The sequence below is a fragment of the Carcharodon carcharias genome, chromosome 15 (genome assembly GCF_017639515.1).
Source record: "Carcharodon carcharias isolate sCarCar2 chromosome 15, sCarCar2.pri, whole genome shotgun sequence".
Taxonomy (NCBI): Eukaryota; Metazoa; Chordata; class Chondrichthyes; order Lamniformes; family Lamnidae; genus Carcharodon; species Carcharodon carcharias.
This window is the reverse complement of record NC_054481.1, coordinates 59,772,726-59,799,004: the sequence shown is the minus strand read 5'-3', so window position 1 is coordinate 59,799,004 and position 26,279 is coordinate 59,772,726. Positions and strand designations below refer to the sequence as shown.

Here is a 26,279-nt window from a genome sequence, read left to right as displayed (position 1 = left end):
ATCAGTACTGCCACTCCACCTCCCTCCCTTTCTTCCTTCCCTATCTCTTCTCAACAATTTGTATTTATGAATATAAAGCATACAGTCCTCACCATTTTTAAGCCACGTTTCCAGGATTGTCACTGCATCATATTCTCACACACCTATTTACACTTGGGAGTTCATCAGCCTTATTCACCACACTTTGTCTGTCTGCATACATGCATTCTAAATTGTCTTTGTATTCTTGTAGTCCTATCTAATACAGTACTACTTCCTTCTCTAGTACTACCCAATACTCCTAACTTCCTTAAGCCAATTTAGTTCAAACCTTCATGACATTTAATCTTTCCACGAGGACACTGGCCTTAATCCTGTTGAGATGCAACCTGTCCCTTTTCAATAGGTGCTTCCTGCTCTAGGTGAAGTCCCAATAACCCAAGAATTTGAATCCCTCCTTTCTGTATCATTCTTCAAGCCACAAACCAATCGATTCTCCTCATCTCCCTATACTACCTTCACTGGCAGCAATTCAGAGATTGCTATTATCTTTGAGGTCCTACTTTTGAACTTCCTCCATAGCTCCTGAAAGTTTGACCATAGGCCGTCAATACCTGCCATCTCAATTCTGTTGATGACAATGTACCACAGCTTCTGACTCACTGACCTTTCTCTGCAGAATATTCTGCACATTCTCCATAACGTCCTTTAGCAGGTACCAGGGAGGCAACATACCATGCGTGACTCTCAATGACAGCTCCAAAAATGCACGTCTGTCCTAACTCTGGAATCTCCTATAATGATTGCATTTCTACATTTTGCTGCTCTCCCCTTGCCCACTGGAGTCATTGTATGAACTGCACTCCTTCAAGGTGTCATCACCTCCAGCAATCTCCAATGTTGAGTATCGGTTTGAGAATGGCATACATCCCAAAGACTCTTGCAATTCCCGCCTCTTGGTACTCTTCCGGATGGCTACCCATCTACTATCCTGATCTCTCTGCCTCCTAGAGTATCAGCCAGGAAACACTCAGCCTCCCTGATGTTCCACAGTAACTCCAGCTGCCTCTCAAGCTGGGCTCGAGTTGAGACAGCTGGAGACGCTTCCAACACACATGGCCCCCCCAAGACACATGCAGTGTCCTGAAGTTCCGACACGGCGCAGGAATTGCAAGCAATAAGTCTCAGCTGCCCAACCATGTTATGGTTAAAGATAAACACAAAACTTAACTAAATATTGGAAAGCGATCAACGCTTAAAACCCACTACCTATCAAATTCCCTGAGTTTAGTACTCTCTAGAAGCAGTACTCTGTAGAATTGGATTCTGTGCTATAGATTAACATTTTAAGGAGAATCTTTAATTAGAAACCCGAGTTGGCAAATATGATGGGTTAATTCGTCCTGTCCTGCTTTGTAAACCTCTATGGACCTATTATACCTGGCAATGTCCAACAATGCAATTGGCTGGAAATCCAAGCAGGCTTATGCGTCAACAATGGTGGAATTTTGCACTGCTGCATGTGGTTTTATCAATGGGGCAAGTTTAAGTAGGAAATAAATGCTAACAACAATACAGGCCAACACGTGCCAAGCTAATCTCCTCCCTCCCTATCTTCTGTAGATGTACCAAAACCCCACAACAGACAAAGTTTGCTCTGTTCCACTGACGCACCTCTTAAGCCCTCTTTCATAACACTGGGTGGAAGCATGTTAGCATACATTGGGAATGAAGTAAATCACACAAAAGCACAATGAAATTCTTTTTTTAAATTCATTTACAGGATGTGGGCGTTGCTGGCTGGGTTAACATTTACTATCCATCCCTAGTTGCCATCAAGGATGTGGTGGTGAGCTGCTTTCTTGAACCATTGCAGTCCATGTGCTGTAGGTACACTCACAGTGCTTTTAGGGAGGGAGTTCCAGGATTTTGACCTTAATAAGATCCAGCTGCAGGCTCCAAGGCAGACATCTATTATTCCAGCTGAGCACTACAGAAAGGATATATGGTGGTCAAATTGCCATATATACACATATTTATAGCACAGTTGTGCCTTATGTGGCAAGCTAACTCGGAGATTATTGCATTTTCTTTTCACTATTATTGCATTTTCAGGAAATTCCCTTCCTAAAGCTCTTTGCCTGTCCCTCCTCCTTTAAGATATTCTTTAAGACCTACCTTTTTGACCAAGCTTTTGGTCATTTGCCCTAATATCTCATGTGGCTCAGTGTCAAATTTTATTTTATATTGCCCCTGTGAAGCATCTTGGAATGTTGTACTATATTAAAAGTGCTACGTAAATAGAATTGTTGAACTGGGAGCAATTCTGTGGGGCACTTTGGGCTGGATCATTAACACCCTAACCCTGATACTGGACTTGGAAGTCACATGAGTATCCTGGTTTTAGAGTTCCGCATCTAGCATGGGCTTCAATTTTACTGAGTGCACAATGTCTTACCTGGTGGCCAATTAACATTGCTAGAGAGCTTATCACTGGGTGATTTGGCACTTGGCCAGCCATCTCCAACAGATCCAGGAGGACTGGCCAGAGAATTCATGGAAATGTCAAAGTGACCAAAAGGAGATTCTTCAAGCAACTTGCCAGAACAAATACTAAGACCACTTGAAGTAGCACCTGCGGAAAGAAAACACGTTTAGTTCAAACTTCACACAAAAGTGCAGAAATTAGATGGTAACAGCTCAAATATCTGCACAAAGTGATCCTATACAGGTCATGAGAAAAAACACAAGATTCCATGATCCAGACTATTCAAATGATCAAGGACTTAACATTAACATTCAGCCTGTATATGTGTTAGGGAGTCAACAGTGCATTACCATGTTTGCTGGAGTTTTGATCTAGAGAGGAATTAACAGGAAGGTTCTCTGAGGCAGTCCATTGCTTCAGTCGGGACTGTTGGGATTGTGGCTCTTTCAGGTTAACAATACTGCCGAAATCCAGGGGTACATTCAAGTTTGGATTCAAGCCTAAGGAAACAAATTGGTTTTGTGTTAGAGGTGCAAAGGACAGATCCACACATGCAACCTTAAGATGGATAAATCACAATGCAACTTTTGAGAACCACAAAATCATATAGGGTAAACATTCTCCCTCCTTCTCTCCAGTGACACTGACTTGCTCAGATAGTTACTCAGAGTACAGCAGCTCACTGGTACTTCACTAATCCTTTAAGTGTGACAATTGACGTCAGTAGGCCATTCTATCCGGAGAAATCCATGGCAGAGCCTGACCCCGTCATCCAGCATGTGACTAGAGTCACATCTGGGCCAGACCAAGCAGCTGTGGCAGATTTCCTTTCCCTGAAAGCCAGTGGTGAACCAGTTATGATTTTTTAAAATGACAATCTGACAGTTTTTCATGGTCATTTCACTGGTGCCAGCCCACAAATTACTAGCTCTATTGAATTCAGTTCAACAACATGCCTATGGTGGGATCTGAACTCATAGCCCAGTTTACTGCCAAGTGTCAAAAGGAAATACTGGACGTCGACTCAATGGGGCGCCTTCAATTTCATTTAGGTAAATGCGTAGACCAAAGATTATACAAACAGATTATTCACCTCTTGACATAGACCTTTCTTGAGTAGCAGGTTTCCTCCCTGCATGTTGATGGATGGGTGAGCCTGGTATGTGGCTGTTTGCATTACACAGTGGAGGGCTGAGGAGGCTGTGGTTAGGGCTGTTGTCAGGAAGAAACATTTTGGGCATGGGATAGTGTGAGGGCATGGGGGAAAGGTGAGCAGCTTGTGGCACCGTGGGATCAGATTGCCCTGGACTGGGTTGGGGAAACCCACCTAAAGGGTAGCTGCTGTATGAGTTGAGCGAAGGCGGCTCTTTTGTTTGCAGCTCGTGAGGGGTGGGGGGCATGAGGTTCTCCGGGAAGGGCTTCATGGAGGGCTGATGCATTGGCTGCTGCGGCGGAGGCTGCTGCTTCAGAAGGCTTGTATCCAGTTGACGGGGGTGTTGCAGCATCTGTTGCATGTTGAGCACACGAGCAGCCTGAACATGTGGGGATGGAAAAAACGCACATTTAATGGCAATACATTCCAAGGTCTAGTTAGTATTTGCTGCAAGTCACTGTTAGCTCCTCCCTACATTAAACATCAGCAACATAAGCTTTAACATTCTAAAATCCACAATGATTTTAGAAATTTCCAGGTTGTATAAGGGTTTTATTTCATTGTCACAACTCAGCTGCTGCACCTTTTGAAAGTTTCAGACACACACACACACACGCGCGCATGCACGCACACAGTACAGTCACCAACCCCCTCCACCACGGTCCCAGTGCAGCCACCATTGCTCTCCACCACTGCCCCTCCACCATGATGCCATTGTAGCCAGGCTATCGTGCTCCCTCACCCCCAACACCATCACAGCCCCTGTGCAACTGCCACCTCCCTTCACCACTGCCCCAGTGCAGCCAATTCCCCTACAACACGAGAGTCTCTGCACAAAGAGGCAGGTTCCAAGTAGAGTATATACACCAGAACTTGGCTCATGTTTCACCAGGACACAGAAGAACACTTCTACATTTCAGCCCAACTTGAGTCATTGTTTTATTGAAATCAATAGTATATTTAATTAGACAACTCTAGAGTTCTCAAGCTTAATAGTGGATGTTCCAGAAGACTTTACCTGCTCTTGAGACTGACGCATAGGTCCAGGCACGTTCCTCTGATTCTGTGCCTTCTGTTGCTGAAGCAGCAGTCGCTAATATTAAGAAAGGACAGTAAAATTGTAAATGGAGTAATCAATGGCTAGCTGGTCACGTATAGGACATCAAAAATCTGGTCCTCAAGGGGGGCAGAACCTGTCACATTCTATTGTTTTGACCCATATGAAGATATATAAGTTTTTGTACACCGAGACCCATGGGGAGGTAGGTTACTCAATGCTGCAGGATGCCTTGGAACTGCTGAATAAGCTGAAGGAGCTTTGGGTGCTGTCATTTGCCAGGACCTTAGTTTAGTGTCTACTCAAGTCTGCACACCTGAAAGGACATTTTCTCCTTAACTTTGCAATGGGCTGACAGCAGATGCAAATAACTTCTCTTTTTCTCACTTGCTTTTACTGTTGGTTGAAGCACCGAATCTCAGCATGACAGGGTTAGGAAGAAGTCTAGTCTCCCCACTCCACGCAGTCTGACTCACAGGGATGAGCCAGTGGTACCTCAGACTGGGGGGTGGGGTTGGGAAATAAGAGAAAGCACACTTACCTAGGACATGCTTGCTACCTTCCCACTGATGATGGATTGAATAATTGCATGCTACAGCACAAATTCCAACCTGTCCTATTTGCAGCTACTTACTTTGGGAGATGTTTAGGAAGGGGAATGCAAGTGTTTGGAAGGGTTGGAGATGGCAATGGTGTTCTCTCCAGGAATGGGCCAGACATGTGTGTTCTGCAAGTCTAAGAATAAGCTAACCCATTTCCAATAAATGCTGCTGAATGCTTTAGGCTACTATAGGGGTGCCATGCTGGCAGACGCTTCTTTACTTTGTCTTTCAATCACTCCTGCCTCAATGTGCAACTCCACAAATTCTGAACTGTGCGCTGGTGCCTTATTTGAGTGTCAGCAGACAATTTGAACTCAGGTGGCACTGCAGCATGGTGGGCCCTGCCCTCACCTAACACCATGAGCAGTTTCCAGCAGGGACCACTGATAATGATCAAAAGGAATCCAGGCTAATCCAAGCCATAGATATCCATTACAGCATTCATACCACTGCCCTGAATAAGATTAGCTAACCCAACACAGATCAAGGGTTGAGCCTGGGATTTTTAGTCAAAATAGCACTGTTACTCTGGGTGAGTTTATAGTTAATGTTTCTACTCTTGGCAGAAGGATCATAGAAACAAACTGTTGCTTTACCTGTAGCTGGGAGATCTGTGAAAGTTGAGATAGCTGGTTCAACTGGGAGAGCTGGTTCAGCATGGCTACCTGCTGGGGGCCAAAATTCAATAGTGCAGTGTTTAGGCTCCCATTGGCTGTTGCATACTTCAGTAATGATGCTGGAACCTTTTGGGAAGAGAAGAGAATTTTAAAATGGGCCACTAGGATTCAAACATTTAGATGTTTTGCCTGGTTATTAATAGGTATCCAGACCACACATAACTTTACTGTCCAAGTGGCTTCTACAGGTTTTTAGAAACTTGTCGTAAGTAAAAAGAAAAACCTGCAATATGCATGGTTGAGGGATCAATCATATTTCAAAAGATAAATCATCCCCACAGCTTCCCATCCCTTCCTCTGCAACATGTATTCATGAGCTGGACTGACTTGCATCCTCCACCCAGCACCATGCAGATATTGTGATGTTGCCACATAGGGAGACTTGGCAATGCATTCTAAAATTACACATCCCAGACACTGCAGCACCTATAGCCAGTCAGCCTTTCCACCGAGGAGGAAGCATAACACCAACCCCCAGCCTACAGTCATCAGCAACAGAAAGCTTTTCTGGAACTTGTTTGATGTTAGTGTAGTATATACACCCATACTTCAAAAAGATCACAGAACGCAGAAAAAGTTCTGCATTCCAAGCATGCACCAGCCCATTCAGGGGACTCATCACCCTAAAGCTGAGGGCAGATGAGTAGAAAGACACTTTCAAAATGCAGTGAAGGGAATGTTCCTCCCATGCCTCTGAATAACTTAGAACAAGATGCACTGAGATATCTAACCACCTTACTTAGAACAAAGAACACAACTAATTATGGACACCTGCTTGCCACCCATGCCAAGAATTAAGGTGAAAATTTGGCAAGTGACCAAACACCGGTTGCTTCTGATTAACTTAAAACAAAATGGGTGGAGGGGAACCTGGGAAAAGTGAAGGAAATCACAAAAAAAGTCCATGTTTGTGTACCTGAGGGGATAATAATGGAGGAGGCACTTGAGCGCGGAGATTAGGCTGAGATGAGTTAAGAGGTTGTGCTGGAGGCTGTTGCATGCCCCTGGCTTGTGCTGCTGCATTGCTGCCGCCAAATATGTTAGGATTGCCATTCTGTAAACAGAGCACAAGCAGCATCAGAGCAAAGATCCATGATTTTACACACATCACAGCATCATGGCAGAAAGACCCACGCAGACAGAGTCAGTGTGGGGAAAGACAAGAGATAACAATGTGCTGAACATTCAACAGGTTTCACAACAACAGTTCTATCAATGACATTTGCCTGCTGTTTCCTTCCAAATACATTGAACCATGGCCTCCTCCTCTTCCCTTAGTAATACTGGCTGCACCTTTTTAAAATTAACCCACTCATCCCTAACTTTCTATTTGCACTGCGACTGTTCTTTCAACCAATCCTATCTCATCAGTTCTGCAAAAATTACAAATGTTAAATGCATTTCTTTTCAACAAGCTTAACTGTGATGGTGGCGGTGGCAGGGCAGGGAATGGGAATGACACCAATTAACTGCTCTTGCACTCATTCCACAAAGATAAACCTCTTCCGCCACCTTCCACATTAGGATCATTTGCACAGGTAGGATTTCTTTCCTTCCTTATACAAGGATTGTCCATTACACGCAACACCATTACTTTCCTAACCATGACCATGTGGATGCTTTTAACATTCAGGTGAACAAATTTATTGTTTGTGTTCAACTAGCCAATGATCTATGTATAAAATATTCCATAGAAAAAAGTACCAAGGCTGCACTGCTGTTCATAGCTGCTGGATGCTCAGACAGCCATCCCTAAATGATCTGTATACAGCATCTGGGGACTGCTTTTTTGTTGGGTACATGATACATCACTGATCGAGTATGCAGCGTGAACAGAAACAATGGCAGGATCCATACTGACTTCTAAAAGGAAAGTGGATAAATATTTAAATAAAAAAAGAGAGTACATGAAAAGCTCAGAATAATCGGATTAAGAAGGTAGCTCTTTCATTGAGCTGCCACAACAGAAATGGCTCAAATAGCCTTTTTCTGTGCTGTTAATTTCTACTTTTCGCTGCTGGATTGTCCCATCATTTCTTACAAGCAGGAAAAAGTGCCAGGACAGAGCTGAAATTATAGATCTCCAGCGTTCTAAGAAAATAGCTGAAGGCCACACATGAACCTACAAGCAAGCATCTCAAAAGTAGTACCATCAGACAGTGACTGTCTGTTTTCGCATTAGCAAGATAATTGGGGCAGGGTGAGAAGGAGCAAGAGGAACAATGAGGCAAAAATAAGGAAGAGCAAAATGTTTAGAACAATCTTGAATATTTCACTGAAATGAATATTATCTCTGGACAAATTACAGTTGGCTCCCTGCACATGGCAGGTTGCGAACAGACTCACCTGTCTAACAGAATTCAAGTTTTGTATGCCCAGCCCCACTGAGCCAAAGGCCTGATTAGGTAGTGCACTGTTTGAAGGGGGAAGCTTCACGCTTGGTGTGGACATGTACAGTAAGTTTTGGGGCTCTTCTGCTATAATGCCATCTTGATTGGACAGAGACAAAGACAGCTGGGCAGGGAAAGCGGGTTTGGAAAAAGCACACAACGGAAAGCCCATCAGCAGCAGAAAGGCAGGACATGGCAGGAACAAGAGAAGAGACGAAGGGTTAGCATCTATTTGAAGTCCATAAGCAGAGTAAAACGGCTTGCTACCAACAGAAGGATTCCATAATGCACAAACAAGTCACATTACTAATGCTGACTACTGGCAGATACAGCATACAAAGTGAGTACAGCCAAACTGCGTAGGAAAACATTTGAGCGTGATAATGAATTTTGAGTAAATCAAAATATTGCTCGTGTATAAGACAAGCCCCTTATGAAAGCACTTTCATAAGCGAATACAGTTGAATAAACCATGAAGGATCAATGTTTAATTACCGTCAGTGGTTCTTTGTTTTAATTAACACTGGGGTCTTGCTTCCAGAGTGGAATCCAGATAAATAATAGTGATGGCCCATTCTCAGAATCAAATTAGCCTCACGTCCCACTTTTGTACCCTCATGTCTACAAAATTAACTGAGGGTGATAAAACAAAAAGTATTCATCTCTTTCTATCACACAGCCAGAACTGGAGGGAATACTAACCTTATCATAATAAGGATTGCGTTCCATGGAAGACTCTTTGGAAATCGGAGGACGAGAAGCATGTCCTTTGCCTATAATGCCATTATATTCTCCAATGTTCATGCCGTGCTTGTCCATCTCCATTCTCTTATCTCTTAACATACCTGGAAAGGCGGGAGGTTCAGGCAGGTTTGCTCACTGTTGTTTAAATGTGGTCAGCTAACAATGATTCTATTCAGAACCGAAAATTGTTGTATGCGAGTGGAGGATGTTAATTTGAGTTCATTGCAGGCAGCTTACCAACAGGTATGTCCGTCTTATTGCTCTTGGTTTCTTCAGCAGACTCCCTCTGTAACATGCAGAAACCACCTTAAATATCAGAATTATTTGCATTCAGGTACATTCACATCCGCATTATCAGTAGGAAGCCTAGGAGAACATTTCTCCCACTCCCAGTTACTGTTCCACCCTCAGATTATAGGGTGGTGATTTAAGAACAGGTCACCTTTCTGCCTTTCTCAACCAAGAAATTGAATGGTTCATGAATGAATGTCAACGGCAAATGGCAACTTCAAGTTGAGCACCTTGGGTTGGGAAGATAAATGTTATTCAAAGCATGACTACCTACTGCTGCTGGGTAACAAGCACTGAACCACCTCACTCAAGTGTTGGTGAACATATGGATAGTAAAGCAGCAGTATTCTGGATCCTAACTAAAGAGGAGCAGAGTTCCTCGAAAGAAAATAAAATGGCAACCACTAATTTTTTTTTGTCACAGCAGTGGTTACTAAGAATTTACACTCCAGATTGCATTAACAAGCAGTGCTAGCATTAAGAATCAAATTGAGCAAAAAACACTGTTCCTGCTAGGATATCACATTTTTCAATCCCGTTCCTGTCACAAACAGTTCAGAATCCCAAAGCACTTTCAAGCCACGATAAAAGCTCATAACAAGATTGAAATCAATCAATCAATCCTTTCACTCTTCTAAATTAAGTTTGAACCAGAGCCCCAGAACAGAAAGGACATCACTGACACATATTCCCGACCCCTACTCTATCTTAGAGAGAAAAACTCTAACTCCATTAGTGATAGTATCAGTCAGGTATTTGTCTACACACTGAAGGAATGGGATTGGAAAGAGAGAGAAAGGAGAGAACTGAAGTATTGCCACATTGTCACTTACAGGAAATCCAATGTTAGAGAATTGCTTCATTAATTGATTCATCCACATATCATCCGGTTTGCTTCCTCCTTTCATCATGCCCTATAGAGAAAAAAAACTAGTCACATATGAGACACTGGGAACAGGGAAACCAAAACGTATAGATTCAAAACCCCAAACCTGCTTGAAAAAAATTACGGTTTGTCACACTGGCACTCATCACACACATATACCCCAATATTTATTTTTGAGATACTGCTTTTCTTTATAATTTGCTCGCCTGTCCCTGCCCCCTCCTCCCCTCTCTGCATCACACACTCATGTCTGAGACCAGGCTGGGTATTCAGAGGTGGGTGGACATGTTCACTATGTGACACTTTGCAATGATCCTGCAACATGTTGCATTGCATGGACTGAAGGACACAATCGCAGAAGAGAAGGACCAGAAGTAAAACACCAAAACAAACCAACAGCAACTCAAAATATGACTGTTAAATGATTAAATCAGTTTTGGACTCCAGTGCAGCATCATTTACAGCAATACAGTGGTTCTTGCAGTGCTTTTAAAATTAGATATTAAACTGATAGCCATCTAATTGTTTTAAATTCATATTCATTACAGCCAATATCATGAACCTCTTATAACATTGTTTATCAGTACTTTAGAACATAAGAACACAAGGACATAAGAAATAGGAGGAGGAGTAGACCATATGGCCTGCCCCACCATTCAAAGCAAGCATGGCTGATAATTGGTTTCAATTCCACTTTGCCGTCCACACCCCAAATCACTTGATTCCCCGTGACACTAAAAATGTCTATTTCAGACTTAAATATATTCAATGATGAAGAATCCATAACTATCTAGGGCAAAGAATTTGAAAGAATTAAAAGAAGAAATGTCTCATCTCAGTCCTAAATGATTGGTTCCTTATCTTGAGACTATGCCGTGTTCTAGATACCCCAGCCAGGAGAAACAGCATCTCAAGAGTCACCTTATCAAGCCCCATCAGAATCTTGTATGCTTCAACGAGATAATTTCTCATGCTTCTAAATTACAGATAATATAAACCCAACTTACTCAGCCTATCATCCCAGGGACTTATCTAACAAACCTTCACTGTACTGCCTTGAATGCAAGTATATCCTTCCTTAAATGTGGAGACAAAATCTGCACACAGTACCCCAGGTGTGGTCTCACCAAAGCCTTGTACAATTACATTCTGTAACATCCAACGAGTACAGAAAGATTTGAACAAGGTTAGAAGCCAAGTGCTTTAAAAATAAAGAGACATAAAAACATGCACACAGTACATCTTTAAGTTCAGTGGTGTAGTCATAAGCACCCACCTTTTGAGCCATCTTTTTTGATGCCCAGTTTGAAGAGGAGCTGTTATCCTGTGAGATGTTGCTGTTCCACATCACTGACTCCCCTTCCTCCTCCTCCCAGCTAGAGTGACGAGTTCCTGGCACCGATGCTTCCTCATCACCCCAGCCATCTTGCATAGGTTTGGGGGCTGTAAAGAACAGACCACTGAATACAACTGTCAAGAAAATTATGGTCTGAATTTCCCTCCCAACCTCTTTTAGAAACTAAGGGCTGTGAACATTTCTGAGTAATGCTGGTCTCAGTCTGAGATGAGAATACAATATTTTCCATAATTCATTTATGCTACTCATCCAGTTGTGTTAATACCATGCAGGAACATTAAACACCCAAACAGAAGGACAGTGCACAACCCAGTACAGTGATATGTCATAACATGGCTTGCAGGGACGTTCTTGTAATTCTGCACACGAAGAAAATATGTAGATTGTTACATTTATTTATTTTCACAACCTCAACCAGAAGCTGAAGGACATTAGAAGGTTGCAGACCTTTTCCTTGGGAGAGGGGCGGCAATGGCATTTGTCTGTCGGACAGAGTAAGAGGAAGGCTGACTTCAAGTTTTTAATCAGTGGCCTGATACAGACTTGCATTTGTACAGCCTTAAGAGCAGGCTGCCTGAATGTGCACTTGAACAGAAAAAGGCTCTCAACACTGGAGAAACCTATAGATGGGAAATAATTCAAATAAAAAAGTGACGGGGTAACAATGCCTGACAGCAGGTCTAAACCTCAATTAGTGCATTTCGTGGCTAAATAGTCAAGACATCTACACCAAATATTAAGAATGGAATCCATGTAATTGGTTGAATAGACTGCTAGATGAAGTGGAGTAAAGCGCACTTGTTAACTTAAAGAACAAACAAAATAAATGCTAAAAGTAACAAACCAAACTAGTGATGGAGCTTATTACCCAAAGCCCCAGCGCATAATGAATCACACCTACTCTTCAAATTTGCACCGGTGTTGAAATTAGAAAGCGTTGAGTTTTACCAGGTCTATTTGGAGGCGGTGGGGCAGCTGGGGTGTTGCCCCAACCAGAGGTACCAGCACTGTCATTAACTGGCTCTCTCCAGCTGGTTCCTGTATCCATGGGTTGACCCCAAGCTGCGGTTCCATTGTCCACTGTCACGGTTAGAGCAGGCGGTTCTCCCCAAGAGGATTCTGGTTTTGTTTGAATGTTGCAAGGTTCTCCCCAACCTTTATTAAACAACAAAAGAAATGCTCAGTTGATATCCTTGTCAACACAAGCTGTTCTTCCACTTCAGTGCTAAAATGAAGAGAATGTGCTACTTGTTTGGGAGAGGAATTTAGAATACAAACTACACAAATACCCCATAACTCTACATTACTCACAAATCAAATATGGTGCTTTCTTGTCACTAATACGCCAAGCATAATACACAAAGAATCTCTGCAGCCATCTTCCTCCTATCCCCGCTCACCTAAAAAAAGACCCTCCAGATACATCTGTCACTTCCAATGAAATGCAGCACAGGCTCCTGTGTGTAGCAGACCTCACAACCTTGCTGATTGTCGCCTCCTTCACCTAGGTGTAAGAGACTGAGTTATATGCATAAAGGTGTCCTAGCCAGGATCAATTATCTCATCACACACTATCAATCCAATGAGGGTCCTTACAGACCCATCAGTACAGCTATATCAGGCCTTTCCTCCTCCATTCCCCAAACACCACATCTGGACAAGAGACTGGAATTGCAAGAAGATATGCAAGGGTGGGCCAAAAGGCAGCATGCAGCCTAGCCTTAGTGCTCTGCCATAACTTGCAGCTGGAATTTGTAACACCAATAGGGAAAGGTTAGGGGACAGTGATCACATATACGATTTAGGCTGGCTATGGAAAAGGACAAGGAGCAATCCAGACTAAGAATAATTAATTAGGAGAGGGCCAATTTCAATTTGGTGAGAATAGATCTGATACAGATAAACTGGAATCAAAGATTAACAGGCAAAACTGTAACTGAACAATGGGTGAAGGACATAGTTCAGGCACACTCAAGGTACATTCCCGCAAGGGGAAAAATTAGGGCAAACAAAGTCAGAGTTGCCTGGATGGCAAAGAGATACAGAGTAAAGGTGGTGCAGAAAAATGGTACATAACAGATGTCAAGTTGAGAATACAAGTGAGAACCAGTCTAAGTATAGGAAGTTCAGAGGGGAAGTGTAAAACAAAATGAAATTATGAGAAGAGGCTGGCAACCAATACAACAGGGAATCCTTTTACAAGCATATAAAGGGTGAAAAGGTGGTAAAAATGGTGTAGAGCAGATTGGGGACCAATAATCATGTTAACACATGGAGGCAGGGGCATGGCTGAGGTACGAAATTAGTACTGCTGCCAAAGTTATAATGAAAAGCAGTGGAGTTGAGACACTGGATGGGTTAAAAATTGATAAAGAGGGGCAATTAGATGGGCTCGTTGTATTTAAAGTTGATTAGTCACCAAGGCTAGATCAGAAAGATCCAAGAATGCTGAGGGAAGTAAGAGTGGAAATTGTAGAGGCACTTAATCATGTGGGATCTGGGGAGAATAGATAGGGAGGAACTTCCTATTGGTGAAAAACCAGAGCACACTGATTTGAAGTGATCGGTGAAAGAACCAGGAGCAACATGAATTTTTTTTTTTACAAAAACATGGAGTTAGGAACCGGATGCACTGCCTGAGATTGGTGAAGCAGATTCAATTGTGGCTATCAAAAGGGAATTGGATAATTATCTGAAAATATAAGGTCTGCAATCCTAAGAAAAAAGGCAGGGGATTGGGACTAGCTGAGCTGCCCTTCCAAAGAACCACTATGGACATGATGGGCTGATTGGGCTTCCTGTGTTGTAGCTATTCTATGATTCTAAGATTCAAGTGGTCAATAGCACTGTACATGTAGCAAGCATGACAAAAGACATGTGTAATTTAAATTGCAAGAACATTTTTTCTTTCCCTGAGGTCAGTGTTTTTCCACTGGAGATCACTCTAGTCTCAACACAAAACAATACTTGCAATCTGAATGGATCCCTCTCGATGGTATTATTTCCCACATCAAGGTAGAATACAATCTAGGCAGCCAGTTGGATTAGTACATTAGCTACTGTAGTAAAGGCCCAGCGGAGATGTACAAGAGGCTTAAAGTACAGCACATGCTTCATTCATCACAAAATAACAGGCGTTTACAGATCAGATTCAGCTACAGTGATTAAGTGTTTTTGGCAACTCATTTGCCAACACCAATGTTACTCAGCATGTTTTAAGAAGTCTAGCTTCCGTTCAACTTGGAACAATCCACCCATCACAAATAAAATGTAACTTGTGACACTTTTTAGATGAGAGAACCTGAATGCCTTGACAAGTCATTAGTCTCCTCTCCACACCCTGTACCACTCATCAGCAGGGGAATGATACCTCTGCTACTTTTCACCCAATGGACCCATGTGCTATCCTTCAATAGCTTGTGAACAACACCAAGTAGGATTGCTGAGCTTCAAAGACTAGCTTTTCTTGACTTCTTTCATCCATGTTCATTCAAACCACAACTTCACCAGCTCCTATTTCCTCTTTCCTTTCAAAATGCCTCACTGCCTTTCCAAGTATCCAGCTTTGTAATCTCCGGCTGATGTTCTGCCCTTTTTCCCCTTGCAAGAATGATTACCCCTCCTTGTATAAGGAAGAACAAGGCAAGACTGCAGGGTAGCACAAGAGGTAATGACAACCAGAGAGTGAAAGGCAGGCACAGACCTTACAAATTTAAGTGCATCAGCAAATAAGGTCAGAATAAAGGGAAAAGGGTTAAAAGAAAAAGACAGAATTAAAAGCTCTTCATCTGAATGCTCGCAGAATTTGTAAACAAGGTGAATGAGTTCATAGCCCAAAAGAAATTAATGTAAAAGGAAAAGGTGGTGGGTTGTTCTGTTAACAAAGCATGAGATTAGTACTGTAATAAGAAATAAATAATGGTTCGGAAGACCTCAATGTAGAATCGGTTTGGGTGGAGATAAGAAATAGCAAAGGAAGTCACTGGTGGAAGTAGTTTATAGGCCACTGGGTAGCTACATTATAGGACACAGCATAAATTAAGAAATAATGGGGCTTGTAGGAATGGTACTGCAATAATCATGAGCAATTTTAATCTTCATTTAGATTAGATGAATCAAATGACAAAGGTAGCCTGGAACACAAGTTCACAGAATATATTCAGGACAGTTTCTGAACAATATGTTCTGGAACCAACCAGAGAGTAGGCTATATTAGACCTGGTAATTTATAATGGGAAGGATTAATTAATGACCCCATAGTAAAGTGTCCTTTAGGCAAGAGTGATCATAACATGATAAAATTTCGCAGTTCGAGGGTGAGAAATGTGTGCCTAATACTAGTGTCTTAAACTTAAATAAAGGCAATTAATTACAAAGGTATAATGACAGAGTTGGCTAAAGTGGACTTGGAAAATAAAATGTAAGATGGCAGAGAAGCAGTGACAGACATTTAATAAGTTATTTCATAACTCTCAACAGAGATAAATTCCATTGAGAAAGAAAGACTAAGAAGGATACACAATCCATGGCTAGCTAAGAGAGTTAAGGATAACATCAAATTGAAAGAAGAGTTGTACAATCCTGCAAAGATTAGTAGGCCAGAAGATTAGAAAAGCTTGAGGGACCAACAAAGGATGACTAAACAAAAAACAGAGGGCGAAATTGGAGTCCAAGAGAAAGCTAGCAAGAACTATAAAACAGACAGTAATAGTTTCTAAACAGGGTTCAAAATAGACAGGGAATGATGGGTGAATTCGCCCTCGAAAGCCTCCAAAAAACTGAAAAATTAATTACAGGGTGACAAATGAAAGAAAAATCATCCCCATACTTGGGAGACACAGAATCTGTGAGCAGCCAGCTGCTTTTCCAATCAAAGATTCTGTTTCTCCCACACTCACTGCTCCATCTCCTCCAATCACAGGTTCCCTCTCTCTCACTTTTGCTGCTCCTCAAGAGACAGGATCTATGAGAGGGAGAGCAGCAAGAGTAGGAGAGGGGGAACTTGTGACTGAAGAAGCTCGCAATTGAAGGAGCAGTTATTCTGGCTAGTCCTACTGCTACAATCACCAATCATTTCACGGGGAGACTGTTTGGAAGGGAGGTTAAGAAATGGCTTCCACTGTTAGGCCCAGATAACCTAGATAAATCAGGGTAGGGTTTGTGCTTGGGCTTTACAGTTGGGGTTAGATAAACTAGGTAAATTACCTATTTTAGGCTCTGTTTCTTTTTTTCAGCCACTGAATCTGTACAGCGTCCATCCCTGCTGTTTAAGGGCATACTTGCTAGTGTCCAAAGTAATTGGTGCATGTTAATATACTCATAGGGATTAAGAATCCTGTCAAGGAAAGATTTTTTGTGGGTATTTGTAGTTTTAAGTCTGGGTGAAAACTGTCCTGCCTTATACTTGGTTCAAACCATTTGGTAACTTAGTTAATTTCACAATTCACTGTTTCTCTTCTCTTTTCCTTTGTTGTGACCATTTCATAATAGTTACAATCCCCATAATTTCCAAGGAGTGAAGCCCATGTTGCATAAAATACCTTATTCTCTGTTTTAATGACACCAAGATGCCCTGTAAGCCTAGCCCTCAAGATATTTTCTGTATCTTCCATATAAAAGATGACATTGTTTGAATTGGGCTGCATAGATTACTTTGTATTATTTACATGTAATCTTTTGATTTATAAAGTTTGTCTTTTCCTGTTAATTCCCCAATCATATCCTTTAAGGGGCCAACGCTTATGTTTGCTACTCTTTTCCTTTTTGTATACGTATAGAAGAGGGGGCAAAGTAACTTTTTCTCAAGGACTACTTTTTTGGTTTTCAGGGGCTCTTTTTTCATTCTCACCAACTGCTTTAAAGTAAGCATTTGTCCCTTAGAGGATGAGGCTGAGGAATTCATGGGAAACAAGGAAATGGCAGAGGCACTGAACAAATATTTTGCACCTGTCTTCACAAAAGACGACATAAAAAAGGTCCAAAAATAGAAGAAAATCAAGAGACAAAGGGAGGGGGGAAAACTTAAAGCAATCATAATCACTAAAGAAAAAGTCATAGGAAAACTAATAGGACTAAAGGCTGACAAATCCCTTGGACCTGATGGCCTGCATCCTAGGGTCTAGGCTGCAGAAATCGTGGATGAAGAGGTTGTAATCTTCCAAATTTCCTGAGATCCTGGAAAGGTCCCAGGTGATTGGAAAACTGCAAATGGAACTCCTCCATTCAAGAAAGGAGGGATACAGAAAGCAGGAAAGTACAAGTCAGTTAGCCTAACACTTGTTATAGGAAAATGCTAGAATTCATTATTAAAGTAGTAATAATAAGATTTAGAAAATCGTAATACTATTAGGCAGAATCAATGTGATTTTGTGCAAGGGAAATCCTGTTTGACAAATTTATTAAGAGTTCACTGAGGATGTAACAATCAGGGTGGATAAAGGGGAACTAGTAGAATTAGTGTATTTGGACTTCTAAAAGGCATTCGATAAGGTGTCACATAAAAGTTTACTACACAAGATATGAGCTCTTGATGCTGGGAGTGGTACATTAGCATGGATGGAGGCTTGGCTAGCTATAGGAAACAAAAGTCAGGATAAATGGGTCATTTTGCAGGTCAGAAAACTAACTAGGAGTGCAATCAGTGTTGGGGCTCAACTATTTACAATCTATACTAATGAATTGGACAAAATGACCGAGCATACTGTAGTAAAATTTAATGAAAGAAAATACAATACAATACAAAAAATACGTAGGAAAGCAAGTTGTGAGGAGTGCACAAAGAGTCTGCAAAGGAATATAGATTAAGAGAATGGGCAAAAATTTGGCAGATGGAGTGTAATGAGAGGTTTTCCATTTTGGTAAGAAGAATTGAAAAGCAGGATGTTATTTAAATGAGAAAGACTGCAGAATGCTGTGGTAGAGGGACCTGGGTGTCCTTGATAATGAATCCGAAAAAGTTAGCAAACAGATATGAAGATGGATTGGGAAGTTCACAGAATTGTTACGGCGTGGGAGGCGGCCATTTAGCCCATCATATCTGCACTGGCTCTCTGAATGAGCATTATGATTCAGTGCCGTTCTCCTGCCTTTTCCCTATAACCCTACACATTGTTTCTATTTAAATAATCATCTAATGCCCTCTTGAATGCCTTGTTTGAACCAGCCTCCACCACACTTCCAGGCAGTGAATTCCAGACCTGAACCATTCTCTATGTGAAAAAGTTACTTCTCACATCATATTTGTGCCCTTTCATTCTTGATCCTTTTACGAGCATGAACAGTTTCTCCTCATCCATCTTGTCCAGTCCCCTCATGATTTTGAGCACTTCTATCATATCTCCTCTTAGCCTTCTTCTCTCCAAGGAGAACAGTCCCAACTTCTCCAATCTATTTCCATAACTGTAGTTTCTCATTCCTGGAACCATTTTTGCAAACCTCTTCTGCACTCTCTCCAATACGTTCCCATCTTTCCTAAAGTGTGGTGCCCAGAACTGTACACAATACTCCAGCTGAGGTCTAGCTTGTGTCCTATACAAGTTCAGCATAACCTCCTTGCTCTTGTACTCTATGCCTCTACTAATAAAGCCTAGGGTACTGCATGCTTTATTAACTCCTCTCTCCACCTGTCCTGCCACCTTTACTTAAACACCCAGGTCCCTCTGCTCCTACACACCCTTTAGAGTTGTACCTCTTAGTTTATATCATTTCTCCATGTTCTTCCTACCAAAATGAATCGCCTTGCACTTCTCTGCATTGAACTTAATCTGCCACCTATCTGCCCACTCCACCAAATTGTCTATGCCCTTTTGAAGTCCTACACTGTCCTCCTTACAGTTTACAATGCTTCCAAATTTTGTACCATTTGCAAACTTTGACATTTCCCCTGCACACCAAGATCTAGATCATTAATATACATCAGGAAAAGCAAGGGTCCAATTACTGACCCCTGGGAAACTCAACTACAAACCTTTCTCCAGCCTTAATATTGTCCATTACCATTTCTCGCTGTTTCCTATTACTCATCCAATTTTGTATCCACGCTCCTCCTGTCTCGTTTATTCTATCAGCTATAACTTTTCTCACAAGTCTGTTGTGTGGCACTGTATTGAATGCCTTTTGGAAGTCCATGTACATCACATCAACAGGATTACCCTCATCAACCTTCTGTTACCTCTTCAAAAAATCCAGCAAGTTAGTTAAACATGATTTTCCCTTAAGAAATCCTTGCCGGTTCTTCCTAATCAACCTATATTTTTCTATGTGACCACTACTTCTATCCCAAATAATCCTAGAATAATCTATAAGCTTCCCCACCATCAGAAGTTAAATTGACTGGTCTGTAATTACTGGACTTGTCCTTACCACATTTTTTGAACAAGGGCATAAAGTTTGCAATTCTCCAGTCCTCTGGCACCTCCCTTAAGTCTAGGGAAGACTGAAAGATTATGGCTAGTACCCCTGCAATTTCCACTCTCACTTCCTTCAATATCCTTGGATACCTTCATACAATGTCCCAGATAATGTCACCAACACCACTACTAACCAAGCTGGCTGAATCCTAAAGGACATAGCTGCTAGACTGGGTCTGCGGCAGGTGGTGAGGGAACCAAGAGGGAAAAACATACTTGACCTCATCCTCACCAACCTGCCTGCCGCAGATGCATCTGTTCATGACAGTATTGGTAGGAGTGACCACTACACAGTCGTTGTGGAGACAAAATCCCACCTTCACATTGAGGATACCCTCCATCATGTGGTACTACCACCTAAATGGGATTTCAAACAGGTCTAGCAACTCAAGGCTGAGCATCCATGAAGTACTGTAGGCCAGCAGCAGCAGAAATGTACTCGAACACAATCTGTAACCTCATGGCCTGGCATATCCTCAACTCTACCATTACCATCAAGCCAGGAGATCAACCCTGGTTCGATGAAGAGTGCAGGTATGCAGGGCAGGTGTAGTACTAGGCGTACTTAAAAATGAGGTGTCAACCTAGTGAAGCTATAACACAGGACAACTTGTGTGCCAAACAGCATAAGTAGCAAGTGATAGGCAGAGCTAAGCTAACCCACAACCAATAGATTAGATCTAAGCTCTGCAGTCCTGCCACATCCAGTTGTGAATGGTGGTAGGCAATGAACCAACTCACTGGAGGAGGCGGCTCCACAAATAATCCTCATCCTCAATGATGGAGGAGCCCAGCACATCAGTGCAAAAGATTGCTACAATCTTCAGCCAGAAGTGCCGAATGGATGATCCATCTCAGCTTACTCCGGAGGTCCCCAGCATCACAGAGGCCAGTCTTCAACCAATTCAATACACTCCACATGATATCAAGAAATGGCTGAAGGCACTGGATACTGCAAAGGCTATGGGCCCTGACAATATTCCGGCAATAGTACTGAAGGCTCCAGAATTTGCTGAGCCCTAGCCAAGCTGTTACAGTGCAGCTACAACACTGGCATCTACCCAGCCATGTGGAAAATTACCAAGGAAGGTCCTGACCACAAAAAACAGGACAAATCCAACCTGACCAATTGCCGCCCCGTTAGTCTACTTGCGATCGTCCATAAAGTAATGGAAGGGGTCAACAACAGTGCTATCAAGTGGCACTTGCTTAACAATAACCTGCTCACTGACACAGTTTGGCTTCCGCCAGGGCCACTCAGCTCCTGACCTCATTACAGCCTTGGTTCAAACATGGACAAAAGAGCTGAACTCCTGAGGTGAGGTGAGAGTGACTACCCTTGATATCAAGGCCACATTTGGCTAAGTGTGGCATCAAGGGGCCCTTGCAAAACTAGAGTCAATGGGAATCGGGGGGAAACTCTCTGCTGGTTGGAGTCAGACCTTGCACAAAGGTGGTTGTTGGAAGTCGGTCATCTCAGCTCCAGGAGTTCTTTAGGGTAGTGTCATAGGCCCAACCATCTTCAACTGCTTTATCAATGACCTTCCTTCCATCATAGTGTCAGAAGCGGGGATGCTCGCTGATGATTGCGCAATGTTCAGCACCATTCATGAGTCCTCAGATACTGAAGCAGCCCATGTCCAAATGCCTGGACAATATCCAGGCTTGGGCTGACAAATGGCAAGTAACATCTGTACCACACAAGTGTGAGACAATGGTCTTCTCCAACAAGACAGAATCCAACCCCTTGATGTTCAATGGCATCACCATCACTGAATTGACCAGAAATTAAACTGGACTAGCCATATAAATACTGTGGCTACAAGAGCAGGTCAGAGGCTAGGAATAGTGTGATGAGTAACTAACCTCCTGACTCCCCAAAGTCTGTCCACCATCTACATGGCACAAGTCAGGAGTGTGATGGAATACTCCCCACTTGCCTGGATGACTGCAGCTCCCACAACACAGGATGCTTAATACTGTCCAGAACAAAGCAGCCCACTTGATTGGCACTACATCCACAAATATTCACACCCTCCACCACCAATGCACAGTAGCAGCAGTGTGTGCCATCTACAAGATGCACTACAGGAATTCACCAAGGCTCCTTTGACAGCACCTTCCAAACCACAACCACTACCATCTAGATGGACAAGGGCAGCAGTCGGTTGGGAACACCACCACCTGCAAGCTCCGATCCAATTCATTCACCATCCTGACTTGGAAATATTTCGCCGTTCCTTCACTGTCACTGGCTCAAAATCCTGGAACTCCTTTCCTAATAGCACTGTGAGTGTACCTACACCAACCACATGGAATGCAGTGGTTCAAGGCGGCAGCTCACCACCACTTTCTCAAGGGCAACTAGGGATGGGTAATAAATGCTGGCCTAGCCAGCGAAGCCCACATCCTGTGAATGAATTAAAAAATAGAACATTTTGGGATTCCCCTTTATGTTGGCTGCCATTCTTCTTTCTCAATCCCTTTGTTTCTCCTAATTGCTTCTGCGCCTCTCTCCTCTGAACCTTCTGCATTCAGCTTTGTTCTCAATTGTATTTCCTACTTGACATCTATCACAAGTACGCTTTTTCTTCATCATCTTAATTTCTATATCCTTTTTCATCCAGGGAGCTCTGGATTTGTTTGCCTCATCTTTCCCTTTTGAGGGAGCATAGCTTGACTGTGCCCAGACCATTTCTTCTTTGAAGGTAGCCCATTGTTTAGCTACAGTTTTTCCGGTCAGCCTTTGGCTCCAGTCTATCCAGCCCAGCTCCGTTCTTGCCCCATTGAAGTCAGCTCTCCCTCAGTTAATTAATCTCACTCTGGATTGCCCATTGTCCTTTTCTACTGTCATCCTAAACCTTATGATATAATGATCACTATCTCCTAAATGTTCTCCAGTGACACTTGATCTACTTGGCTCACTTCCAAGAACCAGGTCCAATAGTGCCCCCTTTCTTGTTAGACTGGACACATACTGCTGTAGAAAATTCTTCTGAATACACTCTAGAAGCTCTTGTCCCTCTCCGTCTTTTACGCTACCACTATCCCAGTCTGTATCTGGGTAATTAGAGGACCCCATTATAACTACTCTATAATGTTTGCACCTCTCTGTAATTTCCCTGCAGATTTGATCCTCTACATCTTTCCTGGTAGTTGGTGGCCTAATGACTACACTGAGCAATGTAATTGCATCCTTTTGTTCCTTAGCGCTAGCCAAACTGATTCTGTCCTTGAATCCTCTGGGGCATCCTCTTTCTCCAACACTGCAATGCTTTCCTTATCAAATTAGCCACCTCCTCCTCCTTTTCTTCCTGACCTATCTTTCCTGAACACTTTGTACTCAGGAATATTTAACACCCAGTCCTGACCTTCCTTGAGCCTGGTCTCAGTTATTGCCACATCATAATTCTGCATGGTAATCTGCACCTGTAATTCACCAATCTTGTTTACTATATTCCGTGCATTCATATACATGCAATATAACCCTGATTTAGACTTCATTTCTTTCTCCCTTATTCTGACTCCACCTTATTAACTTACTATTCTCTATTCTAGTGCTCTGTCTCTCCCAGTATTTTGTACTTGGCATTACTATCAAACATTCTCTCCTGGTTCCCACATCCTTGCTGAGTTAGTTTTTAGTGATTCCAGTCACCGCTCAAGCTCCAAAACCCGCAGCTCAAGTTTCTGCAGCTGGCAGCCCTTCCTGCCCATGTGGTCATCTAGGTACCCAGTAGTGTCCATGACTTCCCACATATTAGAGGACACGCATTCCACATGATCAAGCTGCCCTGCCATGTCTTAACTTTGCTTCCATTTCATTAACTTTATTTTACTTTGGTTACTTATATTACTTTATGTTACCAGCCCTGACTTCCCCTTATTCTTATATACATATTCTTATTCTACCAGGGCCCAGGATCGGAGGCTTAACACTTCAGCTTCAACTCAGCAGGGACAGCAAGTTGCAGTTGATTTTAAAAAGTGTATTTTGGATGTCTATTCTAACTTGCCTTAGATTAAACGTAAATAGGAGAAATATCTTACAGATTGATAAACTAAAGACCAGTAGGAAATTTAAAAACAATTTGAAAAACTAATTAAATAAAATAGAGTTGCAGGGCCAGGCAATGTGTTGTAGCTGCATGATGCGGGAGCTGGTGGACCCCATTGTGGTTCCTAGTCACCACATCTATAGCAAATTTTGGTTGCTCGAGGAACTCCGGCTCAGAATTGATGAGCTAGAGTCTGAGCTTCGGACACTGCGACACATCAAGGAGGGGAAGAGTTACCTGGACGCTTTGTTTCAGGAGACACAGTCACACCCCTTAGATTAGCCACCTTAAATTCGGCCAGTGGTCAGGGCTAGGAGGATGTGAGTATCAGTGAGGCAGGTAGAGGGATCCAGGAAGTAGCACTGCTGGAGCCTCAGCCTTTGCCCTTATCCCACAGGTTTGAGATTCTTGCTCCTTGTGTGGACAAGAGCAGGGACGGTAGGGAGGATGAGCAAACGGACCATAGCACCGTGGTACAGGGAGCCATTCAAGTGGGGGTAGAAAAGAGAAATATAGTTATAATTGGGGATAGTATTGTTAGGGGAATAGTTCTCTGTAGACAGGATCGAGAGTCCCGAAGGCTGTGTTGCCTACCTGGTGCCAGGGTTAAGGATATCTCATCTGGGCTGCAGAGGAAATTGGAGTGGGAGGGGAAAGATCCTGTTGTCATGGCCCACGTAGGTACTAACAATATAGGTGGAAAGAGGAAAGAGGGTTCTGCTGAGGGAATACAAGCAGCTAGGAGCTAAATTAAAAAGCAGAACCAAAAAAGAAATAGTCTCCAGATTACTACCTGAGCCACGAGCTAATTGGCACAGGATCAATAAGATTAAAAAGAGGTAAATGCATGGCTCAAAAGATTGGTGTGGGAGAAATAGCTTCGAATTCATGGGACATTGGCACCAGTACTGGGGAAAGAGGGAGCTATTCCCTTCGGACGGGTTCCTCTTGAATCTTGCTGGGACCAGTATCCTGGCGAATCACATAACTAGGGTAGTAGATAGGGTTTTAAACTAAATAATGGGGGAAAGGATTCAGTTGCATGGAAATATAAAAAATCAAAGTTTAAGGAGAGGGTAAAGAGTGCAGGTTAGTGACGAGACTGTTACCAAAAAATGAAAGGAAGGGACAGAGTGTGTGAACGCCACATTGCGCCAAAGAATAAGAGTAGGAAAAATTGACAATAAGGCAAACTGAAAGGCTTTGTATCTGAATGCGCATGGCATTCGGAATATAACTAAAAAGTTAATAGCGCAAAGAGAGATAAATACGTATGATTTAGTGGCAATTACTGAGACGTGGTTACAGGGAGAACAGGTTTGGGAGCTGATTATCCAAGGGTACTCAGTGTTTCGGAAGGATACGCAGGAAGGAAAAGGTGGTGGTGTAGCTTTGTTATTAAAGGAAGAGATCAATGCTATAGTGAGGAATGATATAGGCACTGGAGAGCAAGACATGGAGTCATTCTGGGTAGAAATAAGAAATAACAAGGGAAAGAAGTCCCTGGTGGGAGTAATCTATAGGTCCCCAAACAGTAGTTTAGCAGTAGGGCACAGTATCCACCAGGAAATACTGGGAGCATGTAAGAAAGGCAAGGCAATAATCATATGTGGTTTTAATATGCATATAGACTGGACTAATGAAATTGGCAAGGGTAGCCTCGAGGGAGAGTTCATAGAGTGTATTAGAGATTGTTTCTTGAAGCAATATGCTGTGGAGCCAACCAGGGAGCAGGCTATTCTGAATTTGGTTTTGTGTAATGAGATGGAATTAATTAATGATCTCATAGTAAAGGATCCTCTAGGGAAGAGTGATCATAGCATACTAAAACTTCAAGTTCAATTTGAGAGCGAGAAACTTGAGTCCCACACCAGTGTTCTGGAGTTAAACAAAGGTAACTACATAGGCATGAGGGCATATTTGGCCCTCGTGGACTGGGCAGGAAGACTACAAGGTAGGACAGTTGATGAAGAGTGGCAGATATTTAAGGAGATATTCAATTCCTCCCAAGTAAAATATATTTCAAAAGAGGAAGAAAGATGGTAAGAGGGAGGGAAAGCATCATGGAAGTTAAAAGATAAAGGCAAAAACTAAGGCATGCCAAATTGCAACAGTCAGTGGCAGGTTGGAAGATTGGGAAACTTTTAAAAATCAACAATGGGTTACTAAAAAAATAATAAAATGAGCAA

At 42.5% G+C, this 26,279-nt stretch overlaps 1 protein-coding gene across 10 annotated transcripts in view; it reads right to left on the bottom strand.

The window, feature by feature from the left end:
* Positions 1-26,279, bottom strand: part of LOC121288670 (trinucleotide repeat-containing gene 6A protein-like) — a 184,802-nt gene that overhangs the window by 34,330 nt on the left and 124,193 nt on the right. For 8 of the 10 annotated variants that reach the window (XR_005945407.1, XR_005945408.1, XM_041207375.1 and 5 more), the window contains 11 exons: positions 12,573-12,779; positions 11,544-11,710; positions 10,215-10,295; positions 9,328-9,376; positions 9,049-9,191; positions 6,873-7,010; positions 5,876-6,022; positions 4,639-4,713; positions 3,561-3,999; positions 2,818-2,967; positions 2,438-2,614 (listed from right to left, as the gene is read on the bottom strand). Coding sequence is in view for 8 of the 10 variants with exons in the window: in XM_041207375.1 (XP_041063309.1) it covers positions 2,438-2,614; positions 2,818-2,967; positions 3,561-3,999; positions 4,639-4,713; positions 5,876-6,022; positions 6,873-7,010; positions 9,049-9,191; positions 9,328-9,376; positions 10,215-10,295; positions 11,544-11,710; positions 12,573-12,779 (1,773 nt within the window). In the remaining 2 variants the exon portion in view is untranslated. The remainder of the gene's footprint in view (positions 1-2,437; positions 2,615-2,817; positions 2,968-3,560; positions 4,000-4,638; positions 4,714-5,875; positions 6,023-6,872; positions 7,011-9,048; positions 9,192-9,327; positions 9,377-10,214; positions 10,296-11,543; positions 11,711-12,572; positions 12,780-26,279) is intronic. The other 2 variants (XM_041207379.1, XM_041207383.1) reach the window with 1 other exon arrangement.